This window comes from Felis catus, chromosome D3 (genome assembly GCF_018350175.1).
Source record: "Felis catus isolate Fca126 chromosome D3, F.catus_Fca126_mat1.0, whole genome shotgun sequence".
Taxonomy (NCBI): Eukaryota; Metazoa; Chordata; class Mammalia; order Carnivora; family Felidae; genus Felis; species Felis catus.
The window spans coordinates 25899593-25923785 of record NC_058379.1 but is presented as its reverse complement, the minus strand read 5'-3'; the positions used below and the strand labels follow the sequence as shown (position 1 = coordinate 25923785).

Here is a 24193-nt window from a genome sequence, read left to right as displayed (position 1 = left end):
GAGGGAGTGATCACAGTATGTTCCTCAGTTGTCCAGCCCAGCTCTCCAAGGTGGGAAAGGGGGTACCCGGCGTCTGAGAAACTGCAGCTTTGTCTAGCATCAGGCTAAAAAGCAGTGCCGAAGCAGTACGGAACCTAGTTTGGTGGATGGGGTATTGGCATAAAAGTTGTCTTAATCATCTACCACCGTGTAACAAATGACCCCCCAAACGGTGGCTCGGGACCACATACGTTTATTAGGTCACATGCTTTTGGAAGGCTGGGAATCCGGAAGCAGCTTAGCTTGCTGGTTCTGGTTCAATTTCTCCAGAGGCTGCACTCATCTGAAGGCTTGACCGGGGCTGAAGCAAGACAGCTCCCTCACACGGCCGTGGGCAGGAGACCCTCACCACGAGGGCTCCTCCGTGGGCTGCTTGAATGTCAGCTTGCCCCAAATGAGGTGACCCGTGAGACGGAAGCTGCCGTGCAGGTTGTGTAACCTGCTCCCAGAAGTCATACTGTCGTCGTTACCATGTTCTATTCATTAGAAACGAATCACTAAGTACAGCCCACGCTCAGGGGAGGAGGACCAGATCCCTCATTTGTAGCAAAGCATCTGTGGATGTGTTTTGAAATGACCGTTGCGTGTGGCTGTCCGTGTAACTGTTAAGACTTAATTTGGGGGGGAAGGAATAAAGGGGGAGCATCTGGCTGCTGCCTCGAGCGTGGATTCTCAGAAACATTTTGTATTAAGTGGTTTTTTTTGAGGCTCAATGGCAGCCCTGAGAATGTAGAAGGAGAGAGAGTTCCTGAAAGCAAACCCAGCAAGATTCAGGTCTGCAGATGGCATGACATCTAGGAAAGCCAAGCAACTTGCTCGTGAAACAGATCCGGTCTGGAAGAGTCCTTGAACTCGGGCAGTTAGCTGAGCTGTGAGGAAGCAGATGACCATGGGTTCCGGGCTCCAAATTCTGTCCCCGTTTCAATACGTGACAGGTTGTGATGCCCCTGAGCTCAGAGCTGGGTCCCTCGGAATTCTGGTGTCCCAGCGAGCAAGAGGCAAAGCACGGCTATTTGAAAACACCCCACAGCAGGAAAGGACTGTGTGGTGTGTCCATCAGTCATGGGAAGGTTCCTTGGCAGGCTGGCACAGAGGCCCATAGTGAATTTCTTCTTGTTAAATTTAGCGGAGCAGTAGGACAGTACATGTCTGCCCTAGCTTGGGGAATGGTCCTCCTCCATCTGGGAACAGGACCCTTGTAGGCCGGCCAGTGGCAGCAGGAACTCCAGGGAAAGGTGAAAGGAAGGGTGGCTGGGCCTGGTGTGCTGGGCCAGCCACGCTGACCTGGCACAGCAGCTGCGGCCGGTCACCCTCACGGACAGACCATTCTGAAGTGCGCCCGCACTCACCTGCCTGCGTCGGTTCAGGCATGGCAAACTGCGTCCGTGCCAAATGGGCGCATGTGCGTGCACACACACACACACACACACACACACACACACACACAAAATATCTTTACCTTAACTTTCTCACTAGAGAAGTCACCATGACTCACAACTCAATAGCATTTTGGGCTGTTTTATTTTTAGCCCTGGGCAACTCCTTTCAAGACAAGACACGGTCACAAACATTAGGCACTTGTTCACTGACATGAAACTATTAACATTGCAGTTTCCAAACGGAAGTCTCAGGTACTCCCAGTAAACAGTTCAGACCCTGGTAAAGATCTCATCCTGTGTTCTGTATCACATTATTGTAAACTTTCTGCCTGGAGCATGGGCCTGGGAACACGGATGAATGCTGCTCCCTTTCATGCAGCCACCGCTGGAAAGCACAGCTTGGCTTTTGCCCTGTTTTGAGAACTCCTGTTTGAGGACCTTCACTGGAGAGGGGCCAGCTGCATGGCCCACGTCACACCAAAGGCGCACGGCCCGGTGTGCCATCACCCAGTTCCCGGGGCTCACGGCTACCTTAGAACCCCAGGCTCCCTCCCATGTTATCAAGACTTGCCCCCACTGTGAGTGTTCCAAAGAACAGAACAAAACTCCTGGTTTTGAATATAGTTCTAGAAGCATGCAAACGAGGTGCTTCTGGCATCCCTGCCTCCCTGCGTTGCGCGTCCAGACCCCCCGGGGGGGCCACTCCAAAGAACACCTACCTGAGGTGTGGGGGTTCGGTCTGCTGGCTGACAAATCCTACCCCTGCAGCCCTGCCTCACACCGCCCCCTGGACTCAGGACAACAGGGTTGCAGAGAAAATGCTCGTGGTACTAGTTAGGGTCCAGATGCAATAGCAGTGAAAAGTGACAGGTGCCCAAGACCGCGTGTGACGGGACAACTACCTGGCCCTGCCCCTCTTTGGTTGGGAGCCAAAAGCACCCGGCCCAGCCGCAACCTGGCCAGCGTAACAAAGCCCTTTATTGCGTGCTCTAGGTCCGCTGACCCAAAGAACTACCTGCTCAAGCCCCAACCTACAAAAGGAGTGACACGCATGCACGTATCATCATGTTCCTACAAGGGGAATGTGCCGAGGAAACTAGAACAGAGGGACTTTCAAGAAGGCGCAACTTGCTATTCGACTTGCTCATCCTCTCCTGGGGTGATGAACTTCCTGCCGCGGCCCGGTTCAGAGCAAGTTCACCCCGTGCTTCAGCAGCTTCTGCTTGGCTTTGCCGGGGAGGCTGAAGGCGCCGTCCTGCGGGCTCGGGAAGCCGGAGCTCCGTGCCGCCACCGCCAGCTGCTGGAAATAAGTCTCCTGGACGGGGCTGCAACAGGCGTACACGGCCGTGGAGGCGTTTCTGAGGGGGAAGAAAGAAGACAACGGTCCCAGGCTGCCTGGGCAGGCCTCTGACCACACAGAGACCTCGGGAGGTGCTCGGCAGGGGCCCAGCGATGCCAAATGCTGGCGGGGGGCAGGGGGGTAGCTGCCGCGGTTCGGGGTTCGACTTGCGCACTCGAGTTCCAGGCTTCGGTGCCAAGAGCTGTCTTCCTTCCTTTCGACTCTCTGGAGGCTGGCGCTGTCCGTGGCGGCCCTGGCCACAGAGCCCGAGGTTAGGGTAAGTGCAGGACTGCGCTGGCGGGTGCACGTCTGGCTGACAGCAGAGCAGCTCCGCCAAGCGCTCTCGGGCAGCCTGGCTCAGTTCTCACCCAGCCTTACACAGCAGCGGCGAGGGCACCCGGAGGTGCAGGGCTGGGCGATGCCGCCAGGCTGACGAGCACGGACAGTGTCCACGGAAGGCGGCTGGATGAGTGGGGGCAGTGAGGGCAGAGGAGAGGGCTGTGACATCAAGTGACAGGAAACCTGTCACAGAAGCGGAGGGAGAGGTGAGGGGCCCGGGCAAAGGAGGACCCACTAGGGAGGAAGTGACTCCGGGGCCAGGCAACCACCTGGTTCCCTGATCCTGCCTGTCTCGGACTATTTCCCCGCTGGGCCTCAGTTTCTCCAAGTCTAGTAAAAGGGAGTGGAGTCAGGGACCCTGGGCCCAGCTCACTGGGATTGCTGCTTCCAGGGGAGGTAGAAGGAGAATCCTGTCTTCCTCCAGTTTCCCCCTCTGGGACCTCAAGGGGCCAGAAGGGTCCACCTGGCCTACGTGTTTTGTGGCACTTGCTAGACAGCGGGATGAGTCACGGACGAGTCATCATAGGCACCCGGAGGGAGCACCGCGGCCTGGTGGCTACAGGCCTGGAGCTGGGCTCACACACGCATGATCCCAGGCCCGTGGCTTCCTAGCTGGGTGCCCCCTGGCTAAGTTACTCCTCCTGAGTCCCAGCTCTAAGTCCCAGATCTGCAAAATGGATATGACAACAGTGAATCCCATCGCTGAGACTTTCCTTGAGACTAAATGAGGAAAACACACAGAAACTGCTTAGTACATGGTGAGTGGTTAAGAAATGGTGGCCGCTGTTTCTGTTACTATTAAAATAAGCCACAGATGCCAACACAAAACCCCACTTGGCTCCAAAATACCGCAGGGCCACAAGGTGGTTAATACATCCCAAGCTGACATTTGACTCATTTCCATCCCTCTCTAAACAACCCCCCCCCCACACACACACCCTGACACAACCGGTTCCCAAACCAGTGACTGTAAATGTCCCTCTAGGTTGCCAGCTTGGGGCAGCTCTGACTTAAAGCCAGAGGAGGCACATTTATTATGGGAAAACATCCTGAAATACTGATCCCCGGGTACAGGGCATTAGCACCACGTCACCATGACGGCCGAGGCCCCCGTGTGCGTCTGTGGGAGTCCAGCGCCCGTGCCCCTCCCTCTCGACCACCCTGCCCGCCCCTGAACTGGAAATATGGGGACACAGTGGGCACTTCAGAGTCAGAGACGTGGGTTCAAATCCTGGCTCTGCCCCTTAATCAGAATGTGACCCTGGGACAAGTTGCTGATCCTTTTTGTGCTTCGGTATCTGCATCTATACAATGAAGAGGAAAAAACGCACTTTCCCAAATCGTTGCCAGGATTCGGTGGAATCACAGACATACAGTGGACCCTCCCCTTCTGCCCTCTAACTTGCCTTATGTTCTCCTACCGGTTTCATTAGAGAAGCATGTAGGGAGAGAAAGGAGAACTCAGTTGGTTAAATACTATAAATTACAATGCTAATTTATGGAGCTATACCTACCAACATGGCGATGGGTAGGATACATCATAAAATGAAAAAAGAAACTTGTAAAAACAGCACGTTAGTGTGATCCTGTTTTCTAGAAGAAAAGCTATTAGCATAATGAAAATACTGACCGTCTATGTTTTATAAGCAAAAAAGCAAACCCCAAACAACAAAACCTGGAGTACGAGACACCAAACGATTATCTGTGGGGATCTTTTGGGTGTGTGGCGGGTGAGGGGAGGCGAATGTTTTACTTCACAGATTCGGGTCAGTCTGTTTTGCTGTAAGCACATGACTCAGGTCAGATGGCAGCAACAGCACTCAGGCATCGCTCCAGGCAAGGGACAGAGGCCCCCTGTTCCCACAAGGCAGTGGGGACCTCAGCTTTCCTCACTGTTGCAGCTTATCGTCTAAAGCAGGTCCGAGCCCCAGGCAAGTCCCCAGAAAATACAGGACGTGGGAAAGCGTGACAGGAGGTGACGGCGGGCAGGGGAGCAGACCCAAAGAGAAGCACTGGAATGTTCATTTCGTGATGCATAAGGCTGTGGCCTGGACCCCTGGGAAGGCCACTCTGGGTGCAGGACTTCAAGAGGGACCCTGGGGGACGCTCACCTGATGGTCATCTCATACAGCGCAGGCAGCCGGGCAAAGTCCGAGTGCATGAGGCCGACGGCCCGGAGAAAGCGGCGGTCCTGGGCGGTGGCCACCTGTGGCAGGTTCGCTTGTGGAAGAGGACACAGAGGTTGTGGCAGGGGACTCCCCCGGCCGACCGGGCCACCCCCGGCACTGTAGGCTGGGAGAGCATGTGGCTCGCGGCCACGGGCGCAGGGGCCCAGGGTGCCGGCCACCTACGGCTGCCACCATGCAACGCAGCACGCGCTGTCCCTGTGAATGAGCAACGCCGGGTTTCCGCCCATGGATCCCACCGCTTTGAGGCAAACCTTATCACAGATATTTGAACATGTGTGTGCTTCTCTCCAAATGTTGGAGAAACAACCAAAAAAAGACAAATGAGTAAGGGAGTGTTTGCCAAGCGGATTCTAAACTCAGTGGGAGCTGGCTCCAAGCGAGAAAGCAGCCTCTTAACCGCGGTCCACAACTCTGGGCAGAGCACCAACAATGGGGCGCCGGCCCCGAGTATGAACCCACCCCCCCCCACCCCCCCGACCCCCCACCGCGAGGAGACACCCTGGCCCCGCACGCCTCTCCTTACTGGTCAGCACGTTCTGGATGCGGTCATAATGCATGAAGTTGTACGTCCTGCTGGGGAAGGCAGCGGCGTCTTTGGGCAGCGTCTCCTTCAGGTGGACCTCCAGCCCGTTCAGGGACGCCAGGCTGCTGTGGTACTGCGGACGGGCAGTGGAGACTTAGGAATATCCCCGTGGCCATCCGATTGAGCAAAAACGACCCTTGGGGTGGCGCCTGGGCGGCTCAGTCGGCTAAGCACACAACGCTCGGTTTCGGCTCAGGTCGTGATCTCATGGTTCAGGAGTTCAAGCCCTGAGTCAGGCGCCACGTGGAGAGTGCGGAACCTGCTTGGGATTCCCTCTCTCCCTCTCTCTCTGATCCTCCCCCGCTGGTACATGTGTGTGCACACACATTGTCTCTCAAAATAAATAAGTAAACTTAAAAAGAAAGGACTCTGACCGGCGTTTTTACCGGTTTTTAGGGAAGTACTAACTCTTGCCCTTATGTTTTGATGTTTTCCTAAAATGGCAGAAAAATCAGAAGACAGGTGAACGGAAAAGCTGAAAAGGAAGCAGAGAAAAATGGCCCATAACCCGACCACACAGTCGTCGCCACTGCCGGCATCTTGGTACATCTTCTGACCGTGACTTTCCCGCCCGGGCACACATTTTCACAGCACGGGTGGCCGGACCCACCCCCAGTGCTTCTCGCCAGGAGCCTGGGCTGAGAAGCCCCCCCCCCCGTCTGCAGTGAGTTTGCCTCTCTCTGGGGCGTCTAGAATAGTACCAACCACACCCCCAAACAGGGGTCAGATGGACTTCTGTGCTCTGTGGTTCAGAGGAGGAATCTGGTTGAGGAAAGCTGTCTGGGAGGGGAGGCCCAACCACCTGCATTTTAAAACAACCTCCCAGGACGAGTCACGTGCAGGTACAGCTGAGAACACAGAACTACACCATTTTGTAGGATTCTTTCTTTTTTTTTTTTTTTAACATTTATTTATTTTTGAGAGAGAGAGAGGCAGAGCATGAACAGGGGAGGGGCAGAGAGAGAGGGAGACACAATCTGAAACAGGCTCCAGGCTCTGAGCTGTCAGCACAGAGCCTGATGCGGGGCTCAAACTCACGGACCGTGAGATCATGACCTGAGCAGAAGTCGGACGCTTAACCGACTGAGCCACCCAGGTGCCCCGTAGGATTCTTTCTTTATAGAATAAAAATGGGATCAAACCATAAATAATGATTGATATGAGTTTTATAGCTTAATGATACAGCATGAACTATGCTCTCCATCCTTAAAACTATTCTCTTGCAACGTCAAATATCATTCTCCAACGGCTGTCTGGTAGTCTTTGAGTTCCGCTTTGGACTTGACCAAATACATTGGTCACAGCCTGAGGGACTCGGTCTGAAGCAGGGCCCTCTCCCGCCCCTGTCCTGAGGCTGCTTTGGTCATGAGAAGGCCGCCGCCGCCCCGGGGAAGCAGGTGGCTCATCCTAGCCAGATGATCAGGGGCAAGTTAACTGAATTTTCTGTCTCACTTTTTTTTTCCATCTGCAAAATGGGATGATAACAGGGCTGTTCAGTGCAGTAAGTGAAAATAACACACATAAAAGTCCACTGTAAGCTCTGAAAGTGCTACCCTGGGGGAAAGGCATTTTTACAGAGTCAAGAAAGCGAAAGTTATCGCCAAAGAAGAGGGATCTTTTTAATGGGCACTTTTAACCACCACTCGTCTGTGGACTGTTACTCAACAGCCATGTAGAAAAATAAGCACACATGAAAAGTACAGAGTTGGAAGTGTACTGGGCTCATGTTAGTTCTTCTCTCTGAGTGTCTTAGAAGTGATTTGCGGGGCGCCTGGGTGGCTCAGTTGGTTGAGCGTCTGACTTCAGCTCAGGTCACGATCTCATGGTTTGTGAGTTCGAGCCCCGCATCAGGCTCTGTGCTGATAGCTGGGAGCCTGGAGCCTGCTTCAGATTCCGTGTCTCCGTCTCTCTCTGACCCTCCCCCGCTTGTGCTCTGTCTCTCAAAAACTAATGTAAAAAAAAAAAAAATTAAAAAAAAAAAAGAAGTGATTTTCAAAGGCAATACATCTGCACACAAGGGTTCAACCTTTATATCCCCAGCGCCTAGCACAGTGCCAGGCCCTAGTAGGTACAAGATAAACATCAACACAGTGAGCAGATAAAGGGGCAGATCCAATGCAAGCACATCCCACTTATGGGCTATTGCGTTTAAACTGAGGTGCGTGGTAAAAAAGTCAAAGGACCCATGCTCAGGGATCTCCTGGTCCAATCATCGCTATAGCATAACAGACACAGCCCTTCACCAATGCTAACGAGCCTATCTGAATAGATGGGCGCACACACCCGCACAACCCGTCACCAGGAAATCAGACTACAGCCTCGCTGGAAGTTTCTGGACCTCAGGAACCTCGTAACCATCATCCCTTCCATCCTGAGCTGGTGCCCGAAGGAGGGGATAATGGGGACAGAAAGTGAGGTGTGCTAAAACCCGAGTTTTTCCTGTGGGTACTGAACTCTGCTTCTGGAATTTTCTGCCCAACTTGTAGTCAAGGTAAAATCACTTAAGCAAAAACACATATTCACACGATGTTGTGTCAAATGATATGCAGACGAGTTTTTACTGGGAACCAATGCTGTCATCTATATGAGGGGTCAGCAAACCATGGCCCGGGTGCCAAATCCAGCCAATTGCCTGTTTTCATAGAGCCTGAGAGCTAAGCATGGTTTTTACAAATTTATATGGCTAGGAAAAAAAAAATTAAAAGAATAATATTGTGACATATGAAAATCATACGAAGTTCCAATTTCCGTATCCATGAGTAACGTATTATTGGAACACAGCCACTACGTTTATTTACGTATTGTCTGTGATTGTTATTGTCTTACAAGAGCAAAGCCGAATAATTGTACAAAGCTGAAAATATGTGCTAGGTCTTGCTTTACATTCCAAGTTCGCCAAGCCCTGATATATGCTAACACACACGTGATCCCCACGACGGCCCCAGGATATATGAAGCTGGGCTGATTCCTGGACCCTCCAGCTTCTAATCCACGGTAAAGCAAGGGGCCTGAATGTCAGCGTGTGCCAAAATGTGCTGAAGAAATGATGCAATAACATGCACTCACCCAAAGCACTAGTTTCACGGGGGACAGGTGCATTTTCATGAGGTATTTTGTGCTAACACCGTGGCACTAACCTCAAGCCTCATCTACTGTGCACAGACAGCTCAAAGTCCTACTGTAGCGATGAACAACTGATCTGATCACTGTACTTGAAGGTCGGTGAGATTATCTTGGGTTTTGAGAAGGAAACTATTGGTGGCTCTATGCTGCCCCCTGGTGTGAGCGTACTCCGTTTTCTCTGAACCATTCCCCACCTCTCTTAGCGGCTTCCCCCACACCCCTTTCCACCTGCTCCCCACCCCCGGCCGAGGCAAACACGAAGAGGTGGCAGATCATCTGCTGAAAGACGAGTTGGCAAATGGCACGAGGATGACCTGGTGGTGTGTAACGTGACCAAGGAGCCCTTTCAAAGAGGGCGGGGGAGGGGGTGTCCTCACTGCCACATCTGAACTGTAGTTTACCATTCTTCAGGGGACTGGCTTTTCTAGACAGCAACAGAGGGTCTGGAGGGAAATCAGGTCAAGTGTTTTGGATGCAGGCCCAGGACAAAAAGGCAATAAAACATCTCTCCCAATTATAAAACAGGCAACCTCTGGGCTTGGTCAACAAAACCTGCTCTCAAAACGGCAAGCCGATCAAAGTTATTCCTGACCCTTTTTAGAAAAGACGAGTTTTTCTTCTTCATTAAGCTGCCTCTCTTTCCTGGGGCCCACCCATCTGTTTCTCCTTTGCATGAAAGCCCACAGAGGCCGCTGTCCTGATATGGAGGACCTGCTCGTGATAAACCAAGTCAGACCCCTCGAGGGTCAGATCAGTGGGGGAACAGACAGGCGGGGGCGGCGAGACGAGGAACGAACAAAAATTCCAGACCCTCCACTCCCATCGGGTCTCCCGACGAGGCTGTTTTCTTCCTGGTAGAACGGGGATTACAGTGCCTACTACCCCCAGTGCTGTTCTCAGGCTTGGCTGCAGTAACAGATGTAAAGGCTTCAGCATACAGTGAATGCAGAATACATTTTAATCTACTTCCTTCCTCAGGAGCAGCCTGTGCTATTTTTTCTTTTTCTTTTTTTCTTTTTTTTTTTGGTGGGGGAAAAGTAAAGGTATCATATCCACTTCACTGCACCTGAATGCTGGGCCTTCAAAACAACCTGTCTACGGCTTGGCACGAAGCAGAAGAGGCCATGAAAACCAAGGCATCAGGGAGAGGACGCCCACAGAACCACCACCATGCGTCCCCGTGCAGTGTCAGAAGGAGACAGAGAAGTCACTCAGAGCTGCCGGGAAGGAGGGTGCAGGAAGCGAACAGGCCGCCCTGGGTACTGCGGGGTCTGTGGAGCGGGGAGATAAGCCAGCCAGGGCTGGAGAGGGGCAGCGGCTTGCCTCGGGGCTCTGTGCAGAGGAAGCTGCCTTCCCTCCCCGCTCTGTGCTCCAAGGTGACCCGCTCACTTATGGAGGGTCACCAGCCCTGCATGCTAATGAGATCAGCTTAGAATAATATAGATTTAAGAACAAAAACAAGGCAAGCCCCAGGACACCATCTGCCCTGCAGCAACTTCTGCCAACTAAGGCAAGACTGTTACTATAGCAACTGGATCTCCAGTGTGGGCCTAAGCTCCAAGCTCGGAGCAGGTCAGTTCACTGCTACAAGCAGGGAAGGGGCTGGAATGCTCGAAGGGGAGCCTTCCGGAGCCAGTCAGCATTTCAGATGTCCAAGGTCCTTTAGGAAGGAGCTACAGATCACCGCAGTTCGGTGCAGGGAGACTACAGCCTCCAGAACACTCCCCACCCAGGCTGTGGCACGTGCAGAGGACAGACTCCAGCCGACACAGAACCCGCAGGTGCCCGGGCTGGGAAGTGAGGCCCTGGGGGACGGGGGGTGGGGGGGGTGGGGGGGAACGCACGACAACGGCTGTGCTCCCGGTCTCCACCTGCCAGTACCCCCCACACTGCCAAGGGGGAACCAGAGCATCGCAGCCCTGCGCTCTGGGAAACTGGAGGAAGCAGGGAAGGGCCAGAGAACGGACTCCTGTTGGACACCCCAGCCCCCGGCACTGTGCTCTGCGCTGGACGACTCGTCCCCACGAACCCAGGGCGTAGGTACTACCCTCATCCCCTCCGCGTAGAGCGGGACTTCGGCGCAAGGTCACGCGGCACCTGTGCACAGCCCTGAGGGGAGCACCTTCCTGCCCGTCCCCTCCCAGCAGACAGGTCTGTGCACACTCACCACCTCCTCGATGGCTGCGTCGTCGCCCAGCAGCGGCTCCTCGGCCAGCAGGGACAGCACCAGCCCGTTGACATCGTGGGTGTAGAGGTTCATCGGCACAAGCCCCTCACGGGATGTGGGGGCTGACCTCGGGTCATTTCTGTCTGCAGAGGGACCGTCGTCCTGAGACTCTGCCAAGTCAGAGCCGCCGGGTGTTGAGCGGCTGTCACGAACCCCAACAGGCTGCTCTGTGCCTCGTTCGCCCACGGGAAGCATGGTTCCTTCCTGCCTCGAGTCTGAGCAAGGCCATGACCACGGCCTGCTCGTCCTTCCAGGGAGGCGGTCTTCCCTGGGAGAGGGGGCTGGGCTGCTGTCCCCTGGAAGGTCATTGTGCCGCTCCAGGGCTCCGTTCTGGGGGCGGATCTCAGGAGTGGACAGAGACAGGAAGCTGCTGAGGGCATCAGGCGGCTTGGGTTCCTGGCTGCCAGAGTCACTGGCACATTCCTCAAAGCAAGGACTGCCACCATCTGGGGCACACGTACTCGGGAGGGCAAAATAACCCGGGCACATTCCTGTTTCCCGAGCTTCTGGAATGTGGATCTCAGACAAGTCCGGTTCCTCCTCCGCCCAGGGCAGACGAGGTTCCCTCGCCAGGGAGCCGCGGAGACCAGGACCCTTGTCCCTGGCCGGGCTGTGCTGTCTTGTAGGCTTGACGTTCTCCAGATCACGGCCAGGCAAGCGCCTGTTCTCCCCCTTGCCATCTGGCCATGCTACGTCAGGACCCGTAGGCTCGGGAGTGGTTGCCAACGTCCAGGCCGCAGATCCCACGTGGCCAGTGGCGTTTTCGGTGGGGGCAGATGTGCTCCAATGCTGGGCTGAGTGCTCCTGGAGTCCGGCCGGCGGGGCAGCCAAGCTAGCAAACCAGACAGACGTGACGGAGGGGCGCCCGACTGAGGGCAGAACAGATGCCCTTCCCCGGGGGAGACTGAAGCATCGCTTCTCTAAAGAGCAGGGCCCTCGGTGACAGTGGGTGCCCAAGGCCACAGAGCCCAAGAGGCCATCGTGGTCAATCCGCAGGAGTAAAAGTAAGGCGATGTCTGGCCCTCGGGGCTTCACGCGGTGCTACGAGACCGCGTACTGGCAACGGCAGGGCCCCTGCTGAATGAGAGCCACCCCGCCTGGAAGTCTACTCTGAGTTGAGCCTTACGCTAGATGTTGTACGTACACTATTTCCAATTTTGACTCCGAGCCTGTGAAGTAGGTTATTACTGGGTCCGATTTACAGCCAGGGAATGGACTTGCCCAAGGTCACACAGCTGGTAAGCGGCAGAGCTGGGACCTGAAACCCACACCCATCTCGCGAGGCCAGCCGCCCCAGGTGCCCCTTCCATAGCGGAGCGTGGGGAAGATGGAAGGCTGGCCTGTTTGTACCTCATTTCCTGCTCCATTGGGAACTCGTGGAGACTGATGGCTTCCTCTTTGGTCAGGAACACAGGCATGATCTGGACATTTGCGGGGAGTGCCGCTCCTAGAATCACAAAGCAACACAGACAGGGCTCTGCCATGGGCCGGGAAGATGGAGGGACAGTAACTACGCTTGGGGTGACCCATCCAAACGACACGCTGACTTGGGAGAGCCGCCCCGACACACTCCTCAGCCCAGAACAAAAGACGCGAAACCGCAGCTAGAGTTCTGTGCCCGGTGGGGAGGGAGCTCTCGTGGGCAGCTTTATTCCTCACTGTGGATAAAGGTGACTTGGGGGAAGAAAAGCTACTGGCACTTAAAAAACGAACAAAAACAGAATAAAAGCTGGAAAAATCTCCTCCAACTGACAAAAGGGATCTGCCCTAACTTATGCTTCAAACTAAAACAAAATCACCCGCTCAGGAATGCCCCTACATCCTGCAGAAGGTCTTTCTGGCAACTGCTGTTTCTCTTGGTCTCCTGTAACCATGATCCCCTGGACCTCGTTTGGGCAGTCCTGACAATGAGGTGGTGAGCATCTGAAAACAGGGATTGGAAAGGTACACGTAGACTCAGGAGCTTTACAACTAGGATTCTGATGGGTAACTTTGTTCTTTTTTTTAAGTTACAAAAAAAATTTTTTTAATATTTACTTATTTTTGGGAGACAGAGAAACAGAGTGGAAGCAGGAGAGGGGCAGAGAGAGAGGGAAACACAGAATCCAAAACAGGCCCCAGGCTCCGAGCTGTCAGCATAGAGCCTGACGTGGGGCTCGAAGCCACGAACTGTGAGGTCATGACCTGAGCCGACGTCGGATGTTTGACTGACTGAGCCACCCAGGCGCCCAGGGTAACTTTGTTCTTAAAGCTCTAGTCTGTTTCCCTAATCTCTGAGCACAGGAAGTAACGCACGGGACCGCTGGGCCTCTTCCGTGACTTGTGTAGGGACAGGCAGCATAAAAGGCTATGTTCTCAAGAGGCAGCGATGCACCTTGCTACTTACCATGTTCCTGCAGGGCACCCCCTCCTGCAGGTATTCTCTGAAAATAAACACACACAGAAGTTGGCTCCGGGTTCCGCCTTCTCCTCCGGACCGAATCATCGGCACTGTGTGGTGCCATCTGCTCGTAAAATGTAGCCAGGCCCAGAACGCTTGCCCCGGCCACATGCCAGCAGTGAAGCAGACGGCACAGAAGCTCCCCCAAGCTGCTTGCTCTCCACCACGGCCGGGGTCAGGCGAGAACCTGCGCCTCCCCAGGCCGCGGCTCCACGCAAACGCACATCAGGCTTCACGGTCTGATCTATTTCCCTCCTCTGGGAATGAGGGCGAGGATTCCCGGTGTCTTTTCCACCTCGGGAGAACTCACCTGCCGTGGTATTCCCCCGCCTGCCGCAGCCCCGGCGTGGAACGCACACACATTCCACCATAACAAATACAGAAACGTCCGGGACCCTCATGATAAAGGATGTGACCTAAACCAAATGCTGTGCTAGATCTCTCTTGTTTATTCTGATTCACAGTCAAGGTGACAAGCCTAATTTTCTCTGAAACTGGGAATTTTCTCAAAAGAGCTTTCCAGACAATTCATCCGAAGGTTCCCAAACAACCCACAAAAAAAAAAAACAAAAAACAAAAAAACGAAAACTCTTCCGGCCAGCATGACTTTCGCTCCTAAGAAACGGTGGCTTTCTTTCTTTTTTAGTGGCTTTTTAAAAAACTCATGTTTCAAGTTATATAATTGTACTTGAGACAAAAATCAGCTCCCCAATCACATAGACTTCCCTCACCCACAAGCTAATACTGTTAATCTTGGGTATATTTTCCTTCAAGGTTATGCATTTTTTTAAATGCCTTGAAATCACAGCACATAAAATTCTATTTTTCTGCTTAAGAGACTAGGGCTGTGGACGAAGCATCCCAGCCAGGTGGGTGGACTTTACAATACCTGGTGCCGAGGTGCAGCTGGATGGATCAGGACCTTAGCCGTGAGGGACGGTGGGAGCTGGGTGCTAACAATCCTAGGTCACAGGAGCAAGAACAAAAACAAGGACACCGTGAGACAAAATACACTGCAGGATTCTTAACACCCCATGTTGGCGAGGGTCTTGGGGACGCAGCCAGTGGGAGTTTCAGCTGACAAAGCCCTTATGGAGGGCACTCTGGCCATTCCTACCTAACTTCAGAATGTCCAAACGCTTTGACCTGCCTTGTACCAAGATGCATACTTAAGAGTATTCATTACAGAGGCACCTGTGTGGCTCAGTCGGTTAAGCATCTGACTCTTGATTTCGGTTCAGGTCATGATCTCACAGTTTGTGAGTTCGAGCCCCACATCAGACTCTACAGACTACTTGATATTCTGTCTCCCTCTCTCTCTCTGCCCCTCCCCTGTTCGTTCTCTATATCTCTCTCAAAATAGGGGTGCCTAGGTGGCTCAGTCAGTTAAGTATCTGACTTTGGCTAAGGTCAAGATCTCATGGTTCATGGGTTCGAGCCCCGCATTGGGCTCTGTGATGACAGCTCAGAGCCTGGAGCCTGCTTCTGATTCTGTGTCTCCCTCTCTCTCTGCTCCTCCCACGCTCGTGCTCTCTCTCTCTCTCTCTCTCTCTCTCTCTCTCTCTCACACACACACACACAAAAATAAACATTAAAAAATTTAAATCTCTCTCAAAATAAATAAACTTAAAAAAAAAGAGTTACGTGCTACAGAAAAAATGGTAAAATAGTCACAAAATGGATGAACACCTAAATGTCCATCGAAAAGAATACGCAGTGAAGTGAATCACGGCACAGCTGTAATACCAAAAACCGTGCGGCAATTACAAGAATGAAGTGGATCAGCATGGACTGATAAATCTCTACTGTACACGTTGAGGAACCGTATGGGCCCGTTGACAGAGGCAGCAAAAATAAACAGAAGCAACATCTGTGACGTTGTACTGGAACCACATGGAGAAGCAAAGCATACAGATCAAACTGCTAGCAGCAGCAGAAACGCGTTCGTGCATTAGGTGTCTGACTTAAAAATACACCACAAATGCAACATAAGGGGAAAACACCATTCTTGATGCAAGGCCACTGGTGAGCCTGGAGGCACCACAAGCAGGTTCGGAACCATCATAATGAGAGGGGCGCCTGGGTGGCTCAGTTGGTTAAGCATCTGACTTCAGCTCAAGTCATGATCTTGCAGTTTGTGGGTTCAAGCCCCGCATCAGGCTCTGTGCTGACAGGTCATATGCTGGAGCCTGCTTCTAATTTGTGTCTCCCTCTCTCTCTCTGCTCTCCCCCACTCACACTCTGGCTCTCTCTCAAAAATAAACATTAAAAAAATTTTTTTTTTAAAGAGCCATCATAATGAGACAACGGGGAAAGCATGAGGGTCTGCCATGCCGAGGGCCACCGGAAAGCAGGGCCTGTGCTCCGTCTGTTCACATCTGCCCTCTCTTTTCATTCTCCACAAAGGTTCTTTCCCAGTAGAGAAAATTCAGCAAGCAACCTGTCCGAGGCCAGGACTGGAAACCCACCAGGCTGTCAGGCCCCCAGACCTTCCCCAGTCACACATTCATCCAGGCATCAGAAAGCTCTGGACACAAGCAGCGGCCGTCCATGAGGAGAGTGGCCTCAGACCACACGTGGAGGGGCCCTCGGGCACTCGGGCTCACTCTGATGCCCTCAACCACATGAAGAGGTGTGGGGAGATCTCAGAGGCCAGCAAGAGATGGACCCAGCCAGGCGGCAGGCAGGAGCCCAAGCAGAAGCAGGTGAGGCCGCTCTGTGCTGTGCAGAACCGGCCACGGAAGGGCAGCAGGGCCCCAGGCAGCGGGAGGGGGCCGCAGCAGGCTCCCACACCCCTTCCCCTCCAGTGCTGTCAGCAAGCTGGGGCGCCCCGAGTCAGCACTTTGTAGACTGATGACTATAAAGGCACGCCCCATCACAAGACTCACGCGGATCTCTCTAAAATGTGCCTTTTACATTCCTAGCCCTTTTCTGGACATGATGGCCAATTTCCCAGTGTGGCCAAAAGACAGGTATGTGCCCTAAGTCAAATCTCGACTATCTGACATTTGCCAAAGCAGCCCTCTTGGCACGGGCCAGGGATGGGGCTCCCGGCCCGTGATCTGGAGGAGGCCGGGCCAGTCTGGTTCGGTGGCAGGGGGCTGGGGTGTGGGGGAGACGCTGGCGTTACTCACAGTCCTTTGTAGAGGATACAGCCGGCCAGAATGTGAGGTGAGCGCTGGCACGTCTGCAGAATGAGGGCTGCCTTCAGCAACAACAGGGGCTCCACCTATGCAGGGCAAGAGGCACACCCACAAATCAGCGTGCTCACCATCGGCAAAGGTGGAGAGAGCAGGGGGCTTCATAGAACACGTGGACAGGTCCTAACCCAAAACTGAGGAAAAGGACAATGTGCCACGTGGCAAAATCCGTGTCACGACTTGGGTCTACGTTCCACCTCTCTGTATCTGGAACCCTGGCCGACACGAAATGCCCGATTCCTGGAACGAGGAGGCTTCTGCAGAAGCGAGGAGGTGCAGCGAATACGGCACACGGCCACTCGTGGGGACAAGGTAGGTCTCCCTCAGGAGAAGGACTACGGATGCTGAGACCAGGAGGCAGTGGGAGACGGGAGCCCACCCCTCAAACACACGGCGTGGCACCATGTAAAGCCACACACCCCCTCCTCTCCCCTCCCTCTCAAGCACAAGCCACAGAGCTGGTTTCGTATCCCACCAAGTCCCATAACTCTGTCCCGTCACATAAAATGAAAGCATCAAGGTCTCTCACTCAGGGAAATAATCCTCAACTCGACGTTCCTTGCAAGGAGTCCATTGCCTAGAAGTCCCTAAGAATACCGGAAGAGGATCTGAACCCGGTCAAGAGTCGCCAGCAGTAGCTAAAAGCTTCTTCCCATTACCTGCTGACAGCTAGAACCTGCAAGCACCATAGTGGTCAGAGTTCAGTGCCAAGGGAGCAAGCTCTGGAGCTGAGTTTGCTCTTTCAAGCCTCAAGACAGTGCCCGGTCCCAGCCAGCCATTCCGCAAAGCTCTGTGGCCAACTCTGAAAATCCCTCCAACTGGAGCCAGAAAAGCCCGTCTCCGATTCCAGCCAGAGTCACGCTATGTGAAGGCACAGCCACGACCCCACCTGCCCGCTGACGGGACCCTCTTGACTCCTGTGGTGAGACGCAGCCCACACGCCTCCTCAGGTATTGGGGCGCAGGAGGACCATTCTTCAGGGGGCACAGCCTCGCGTCTCCCTTTGGCCTTGACAATGAGGATGTGATGTTCACCAAGATCAAGGCCACTGAGCAACAGGCAGCGTCGGTGGTCAGGCCAACCACACAAGCTGCCTATGTGTCACTGAACACCAGTGGCCAATGGAGCGGCTCCGGGACGAAACGCTCCCAAGGACTCCCTCTCAGACAGAGACACCTTGTTTGTAAAATGGTACCACTGGGGGTGGGGGGCGGGGGGCGGGGGGGGTGCCTAGGAGGCACAGTTGGTTGAGCATCCAACTTCGGCTCAGGTCAAGATCCCATGGGTTGTGGGTTCAAGCCCCACATCCGCCTGTGTGCTGACCGTGCAGAGCCTGCTTGGGATTCTCTCTCTCCCTCTCTCTCTCTCCGCCCCTTCCCTGTGTGCTCACGCACTCCCTCCTTCAAACTAAACTAAACTAAACTAAAAGTCACACTGGGCATTTTTGATGGTGAGAATACAAGTCAACTGTATCATACTCACATCAAAAAAGATGTGGGGACCTTCAGATGCCAGAGTCCAACACTTCTGGGGCACTAGCAAAATAACACCACCCTTTACTGAGTATTTACTTTGTGCCAATTTAGCTATGGTCTCACTGTACTTTCAAAACAGTCCTGGGAGCGGGCATACCACAACAGCAGTTTGCAGGTTGGGAAACCGGGGCTCTGAGAGGAGACCTGGGCTGTCCAAGTTCACACGGCTGGCGAGCGGCAGCGTGGAAGCGGAGCACGGGTCTTAATAACCCTCCCCCTCCCCACCGAGAAATGACACGTTCTAGTCTCTTCTCTGGATAGAGAGGTCACAGAAAGGGAAGAAGAAAATGTCCAGAAGCTCTGTTCCTTTAGGCGGAATGGGTAAGGGGAAGGAGGGTGTTACTTTAGTTCGGTCCAGGTTCCAGAGGGAGTTGAATATCTTGTGCAGGTCACTGGTGTTCTTTAGGACCTGAGCAATGAAGGTGTCCCAAGCAGCGTGCAGGTCTTCCGGAGAACGGTTCTACAACAGAAACCACTGGAGGTCAGCATCCAAGATTTGGAGAGACACCCCCTTTGGCAAGGATCCCTACTACTACGAAAATCATGGGATGCCTGGAAGCCTCCGCCGGTTGAAGGTCTGACTCTTGATTTCGGCTCAGGTCACAATCCCACGGTTCATGGGTTCAAGCCCAACGCCAGGCCCTGTGCTGGTGGCACGCAGACTGCTTGGGATTCTCTCTCCCTCTCTGTCTGCCCCTCTCCCACGTGCTCTCTCTCAAAATAAATAAATAAATCATTCCTGACACAGGAAACTGGCCAGAAGGTAGGGCCTGTTTTAAACTTATCAGGCACACGGGACCCCTCCCCCCCATAACTCACCCACCACAGACCCAGAGCTCGTGCTGGGGGTGGGGGGGCAACCTGGTCTTCCAGCCGTCCCAGGGAGGAGGACATGGGGACAGACGTTCGCAGTGGATGTGACCTACACCACTGGGGAGCAAAGGCACCTAGGAGGGACTCCTGGGGCCCTTGACGTTGCCGCAGGATGTGACGTGTTTATGAAAAGTACGAGAGACCCTAGAGCAATGCTGTGCACTGGCGATCCCGGACCTGCTGCAGAAGTCCGCACATGACTCCTCATCACCATCCTCATACCTGGTAAGCCAGAGAGACGGGCCCATTGTAAAAATTAAAGACACCAATGAGCTGATCCAGAAACTGCTTGCAGCTAACGTCGGGGAGCTCCACAGCACAGCCCAGCACCTAGAAAGAGGGAAACCAGGAGACAGGCATCTTCCTTTGCTCTGAGTCCAAACCTGGAATCCCGGCATCCAGGGCTCCACAGGGCTAGAAGGTATGACCCGTTGAAAATGGATGGGTCTACACCAGGCCTACCGTGTCCACTCCAGCCCCGCTGGTCTCCAAGAGAGTAAGTGCTGTTTGTATCTACTCAAGTTGTCCAACCTGGAATGTCCGCCTTTCTTCTGTCTGTCTGTCCAAGGCTCACCCATCCCCTCTGCACCCACTGCAGATTCCAGCACCTTCACGGTGCCCGTTCAGGTCACTCTGACCAATGCAGACCTCTTTGCTGACCCCTTATATTATCAGGACTGTTAGTCACACACTGGGTGTTTAATGCGGGTTCTGTTACAAACGCTGGACGGGACTCTGACTGTTTCGTGAATGGCATTCTCATCTCCCGAGCTGGACCAACTGCTTCGGGAGAGGAAGCAAACCAATCATCACACAGTTCTAGACTTCCAGAGTGCCGCGGTGCTCAGTTCCGCAGAAGAGAAACGTGTACTCCGTCAAAAAGCAATCCGGCTGCATATTGAAAGAGCCTGAGAAGAGTCTGTATTCTTTGACCCAGTCATTCAACCTCTAGGGATCTTTCCAAAGGGAATCACCAGAAACCAAGAAACAAACAAACCCTGACATAAGACAAATTCCTGACTGTAAGCTCCACTGAGGCCAGGATCTTTGCTTGGTTCACTGATGCAACCCAAGGGCTTACCACGGTCTGGCACACGGTGCTTATTTCTTCCCTCATTGATCCATTAACCTATCGAATGCAACTCTAACAATCCCACCGCCAGAAACTGACATACTGATACCCAGAATATAAAATAGCTAAAGCCGCCCTGGAAAAGAATAAGGCTGGAAGACGTGGACTATCTGATTTCTGGACGGTGCAGTACTCGTACAGAATCTTCCGATCGATCAATGGAAAAGAACAGAGCCCAGAAACAGACCCCCACTGACGTGGTCGCCTGATCGTCAACAAAGGAGCCAAAAGAAGCCAAGTGGGAGAGTTTTGTCAAGAGTGGTGCTGGAACCACTGGATATCCATATGGAAAAAGAGGACCTTTGACTCTATTTCACACCACGCACCAATAATAACCCAAGAGGGATTACAGACCTAAGTTTAAAAGCTACAACTACGGGGGCACCTGGGTGGCTCGGTTGGTTAAGTGTCCAGTTCTTGATTTGGGCTCAGGTCATGTCATGAAATTGAGCCCCATGTTTGGCTCTGCCTTGACAGTGTGGACCTTACTTGGGCTCCTCTCTCTCCCTCCCCTGCTTTCGTGAATGCACATGTGCGCTCTCTCTCTCTCAAAATAAACTTAAAAAAAATCAAAGCTAAAACTATAAAGCTCAGAAGAAAAAAATTGGAAGACAGCTTCTCCAGTAGGATAGGTAGTGGTTTTACACAGGATACAGAAGGCACCAACCACAAAAAATAAAACTGGTATGTTAGGAATTAAAATTAAATTAAAACTGAGACATCCTGGGGGTGCCTGGCTGACTCAGTCTGTAGCATGTGTGACTCTTGATCTCTGGGTTATGAGATTGAGCCCCACGTTGGGTGTAGACATTAAATAAGTAAGTGAACTTTTAAAAATAATTACGATGTTCTGCGCATCAAAAGACATCATTAAAAAAATTGACAGGCACACCACAAAGGGGGAGAAAATATCTTTAAAATATGTATCTGACAAATAGCAGATATCCAGGATATATAAAAGACTCACAGGACTTAGGACTCTGTAAAGAGAGAAAACCCAGTTTAAAAAATGGACAAACGGGCGCCTGGGTGGCTCAGTCAGTTAAGCCTCTGTCTTCGGCTCAGGTCATGATCTCACGGTTTGTGAGTTCGAGCCCCGCATCGGGCTCTCTGCTGTCGGCACAGAACCTGCTCGAGATCCTCTGTCTCCCTCGCTCTCTGCCCCTCCCTGCTTGTGTGCACATGTGCGCTCTCTTTCTCTCTCTTCAGAAAATAAACATCAAGGAAAAATAATTTAAAAAAGTAAAAATAAAAAATGGGCAAACAAACTTTGGGCAGATACTTCTTGAAGAGAGACATACCAGTGGCCATTAAGCACACGAAAAAGCCTTCACAGCATTGGTCATTAGGGAAACGGAAACCCAAACCAAAATGAGATAGCAGTACACCCCCAGCAGAGTGCTCAAACCGAACAGGCTGACAGCACGGTTGACAAGGACGTACACGAACGGGTATTCTCACACACGGTTGGTAGGACTGTAAAATGGAACAACCGCTTTGGGAAAAGGCCTGGAAGTTTCTTATAAAATCAACCTACACATAGCCCGTAACCTAGCGAATCTCTGCCTAAATATTTACCCACGAGAAATGAAAAGTTATGTCCACAAAAAGACTCGTATAGGAATGCTCCTAGCAGCCTTATTCTTGACTGTCCCTAATAGAGGTGGTTCACGTATCCAGAAAAAAGCAAGGGCGGGAGTGGAGGGATATATTCAGACAATGGACATTCAGACAATGCTGTTCCCCGATACAGAGAACAAACTGTGGATGATGCCCAGCGAGGTCACAGGAACGACAGAAGCCTGCGGACAGGAATGCTGTACGTACTCTTTCACTCCTATTGACAGTCTAGAACGGGCACAGCTCACCTGCGGTGGGAAAAAATCAGAACGATGGTTGCTGGGACGCACAAGTAAGAATTAGCTGGACATAAGGGAGCTGCCCGGAGCGACGCTAACATTCTGCACCTTGATGGGGATTCGTGACATGCAGGGTGTCATCTGTCCAAATGTATTAAGTGGCGCGCTCAATATCTGTGAGTTTCGGGGTATGTAAATCTTACCCCAAAACAAAACAAAAAACCAACACAAACCACTACTGAGCTCTAATTTACGTCATGCATAATGAGGTCCTAGGGGTGGGGAGGAGTATACCAGTGTGTGCAACTTTGGCAAGCATTAAAATAAAAACTGGATTGCCAGAAGATGAAGGCATGGATGGAGAGATGTGATAAAGCAACTATAATAAATTATAAGTAATACATATAATGAAATGGTAACTGCGGAACCTTGGAAATACACAGGACTGTTCACTGTAAGATTCCTTCAAAGGTTTAGTATGCGCCTGGGTGGCTCAGTCAGTTGAGTATCTGACTCTTGATTTTGGCGCAGGTCATGATCCCAGGGTTGTGGGATCGAGCCCAACGTCGGGCTTCACGCTTAGCGCGGAGCCTGCTTAAGATTCTCTCTCTCTCTTTCCCTCTGCCCCTCTCCCCTGCCCGTGCTCTCTCTCTCTCTAATAAAGAAATAAAAAAGAGACGTTCCGGAGAGTGCTCAGTTATGATGGCACCTGCAGAGAGTGACACAGGAAGCGCAGATGTACTGCATGAGGGACCTGGGGGTGTGGAGGGGGTCCCAGGCTCCAGAGCCACGGAAAGCACTACCTTCTACACCCTACCAGCACAACACTCATCACCAAGGCAGATGGCCACCCAGTCGGCACGGGTTCCGTCTGGCAAACTTACCCAAAGGTACTCTCCGTCAACCTTTACGGCGAACTTCAGTTTCCGCAGACGAACGAGGGTGGGAGCTGAGGCGGAGAGGTCAGAAATACAGCGCACCACGCCCGCAATCTGTCCACAGAGCAACTCCTGCTGGTCAAGCAGAGTCTGTGGGAAAGCAGCAAATTCCAGACGGGAAGGTGAAACCGCTGAACTCGTGTATCATTCATTTAAAAAAAATTTTTTTAACGTTTTACTTATTTTTGAGAGAGAAAGAGAGTACAAGCAGGGGAGGGGCAGAGAGAGAGAGAGAGACACACACACACACACACACACACACACACACAGAATCTGAAGCAGGCTCCAGGTTCTGAGCTGTCAGCACACAGCCCGATGCCGGACTCGAACTCGCGAACCGCAAGATCAAGACCTGAGCTGAAGTCGGATGCTTAACCGACTGAGCCACCCAGGCGGCCCCACTCGTGTGTCATTTCTTAGAGCAGAGGCTGGGGCAACAGCAGACTGCAGCCTGCAGGCCAGATCTGGGGGGCTGGCTGGTTTCAGATGGCCCAGGAGCTAAGCATGGTTTTGATATTTGAAGGCCGTCAGGACAACAACAAAGAACGTGTGATGTAGAGCTCACATGGCCTGCAAAGCCTCAATACTCACTCTCTGGCCCTCTGCAGGCAAAGTGTGCTGACCCCTGCCTGGGATAACAGAGCTGTCTCAGAACATCCCGGCTGCGTGCATACGGTGACTGGGCAGAACTTCATTTTTGTTCCGAGGACTCGGGGCACTTGCACAGGTAGGAGCAGGAGCCGTTCATCCCCATTCAGATCCCCTGCAGAGTGGCCAGAGCAGCCTAGACTAATCCCAACTACCCCAGCGGGAACGCGATCACATGAGCGAATGCAGAGGCCGTCTGAGCGTTAACTAAACTGCAGGACAGCCAGATGCTGTGTGACGCAAGAGAAAATGTACACGCCACCTAGGAAGAAGTCCTGCCTAAAAGAGCTTGAATCTACTCGAGGCTCTACGTCTTACTAAGAGCGTAAAGGAGACACAGGGGAAATAAG

At 52.8% G+C, this 24193-nt stretch overlaps 1 protein-coding gene across 3 annotated transcripts in view; it reads right to left on the bottom strand.

Moving 5' to 3' along the window:
* Positions 1-1541: 1541 nt before the first annotated feature.
* Positions 1542-24193, bottom strand: part of HPS4 (HPS4 biogenesis of lysosomal organelles complex 3 subunit 2) — a 27609-nt gene continuing 4957 nt past the window's right edge. The window contains exons 4-15 of one of the 3 annotated variants that reach the window (XM_019814859.3): positions 23142-23285; positions 19489-19596; positions 18737-18853; positions 16793-16887; positions 14548-14620; positions 13605-13641; positions 12569-12665; positions 11159-12050; positions 5809-5941; positions 5208-5316; positions 4503-4513; positions 2649-2776 (exon numbers count right to left, since the gene is read on the bottom strand). In XM_019814859.3, the coding sequence (XP_019670418.3) occupies positions 4504-4513; positions 5208-5316; positions 5809-5941; positions 11159-12050; positions 12569-12665; positions 13605-13641; positions 14548-14620; positions 16793-16887; positions 18737-18853; positions 19489-19596; positions 23142-23285 (1815 nt within the window). In that variant the 3' untranslated portion in view covers positions 2649-2776; position 4503. Of the gene's footprint in view, positions 2777-2873; positions 3280-4502; positions 4514-5207; positions 5317-5808; positions 5942-11158; positions 12051-12568; positions 12666-13604; positions 13642-14547; positions 14621-16792; positions 16888-18736; positions 18854-19488; positions 19597-23141; positions 23286-24193 lie in introns of those variants that run through there. The other 2 variants (XM_019814858.3, XM_003994757.6) reach the window with 2 other exon arrangements.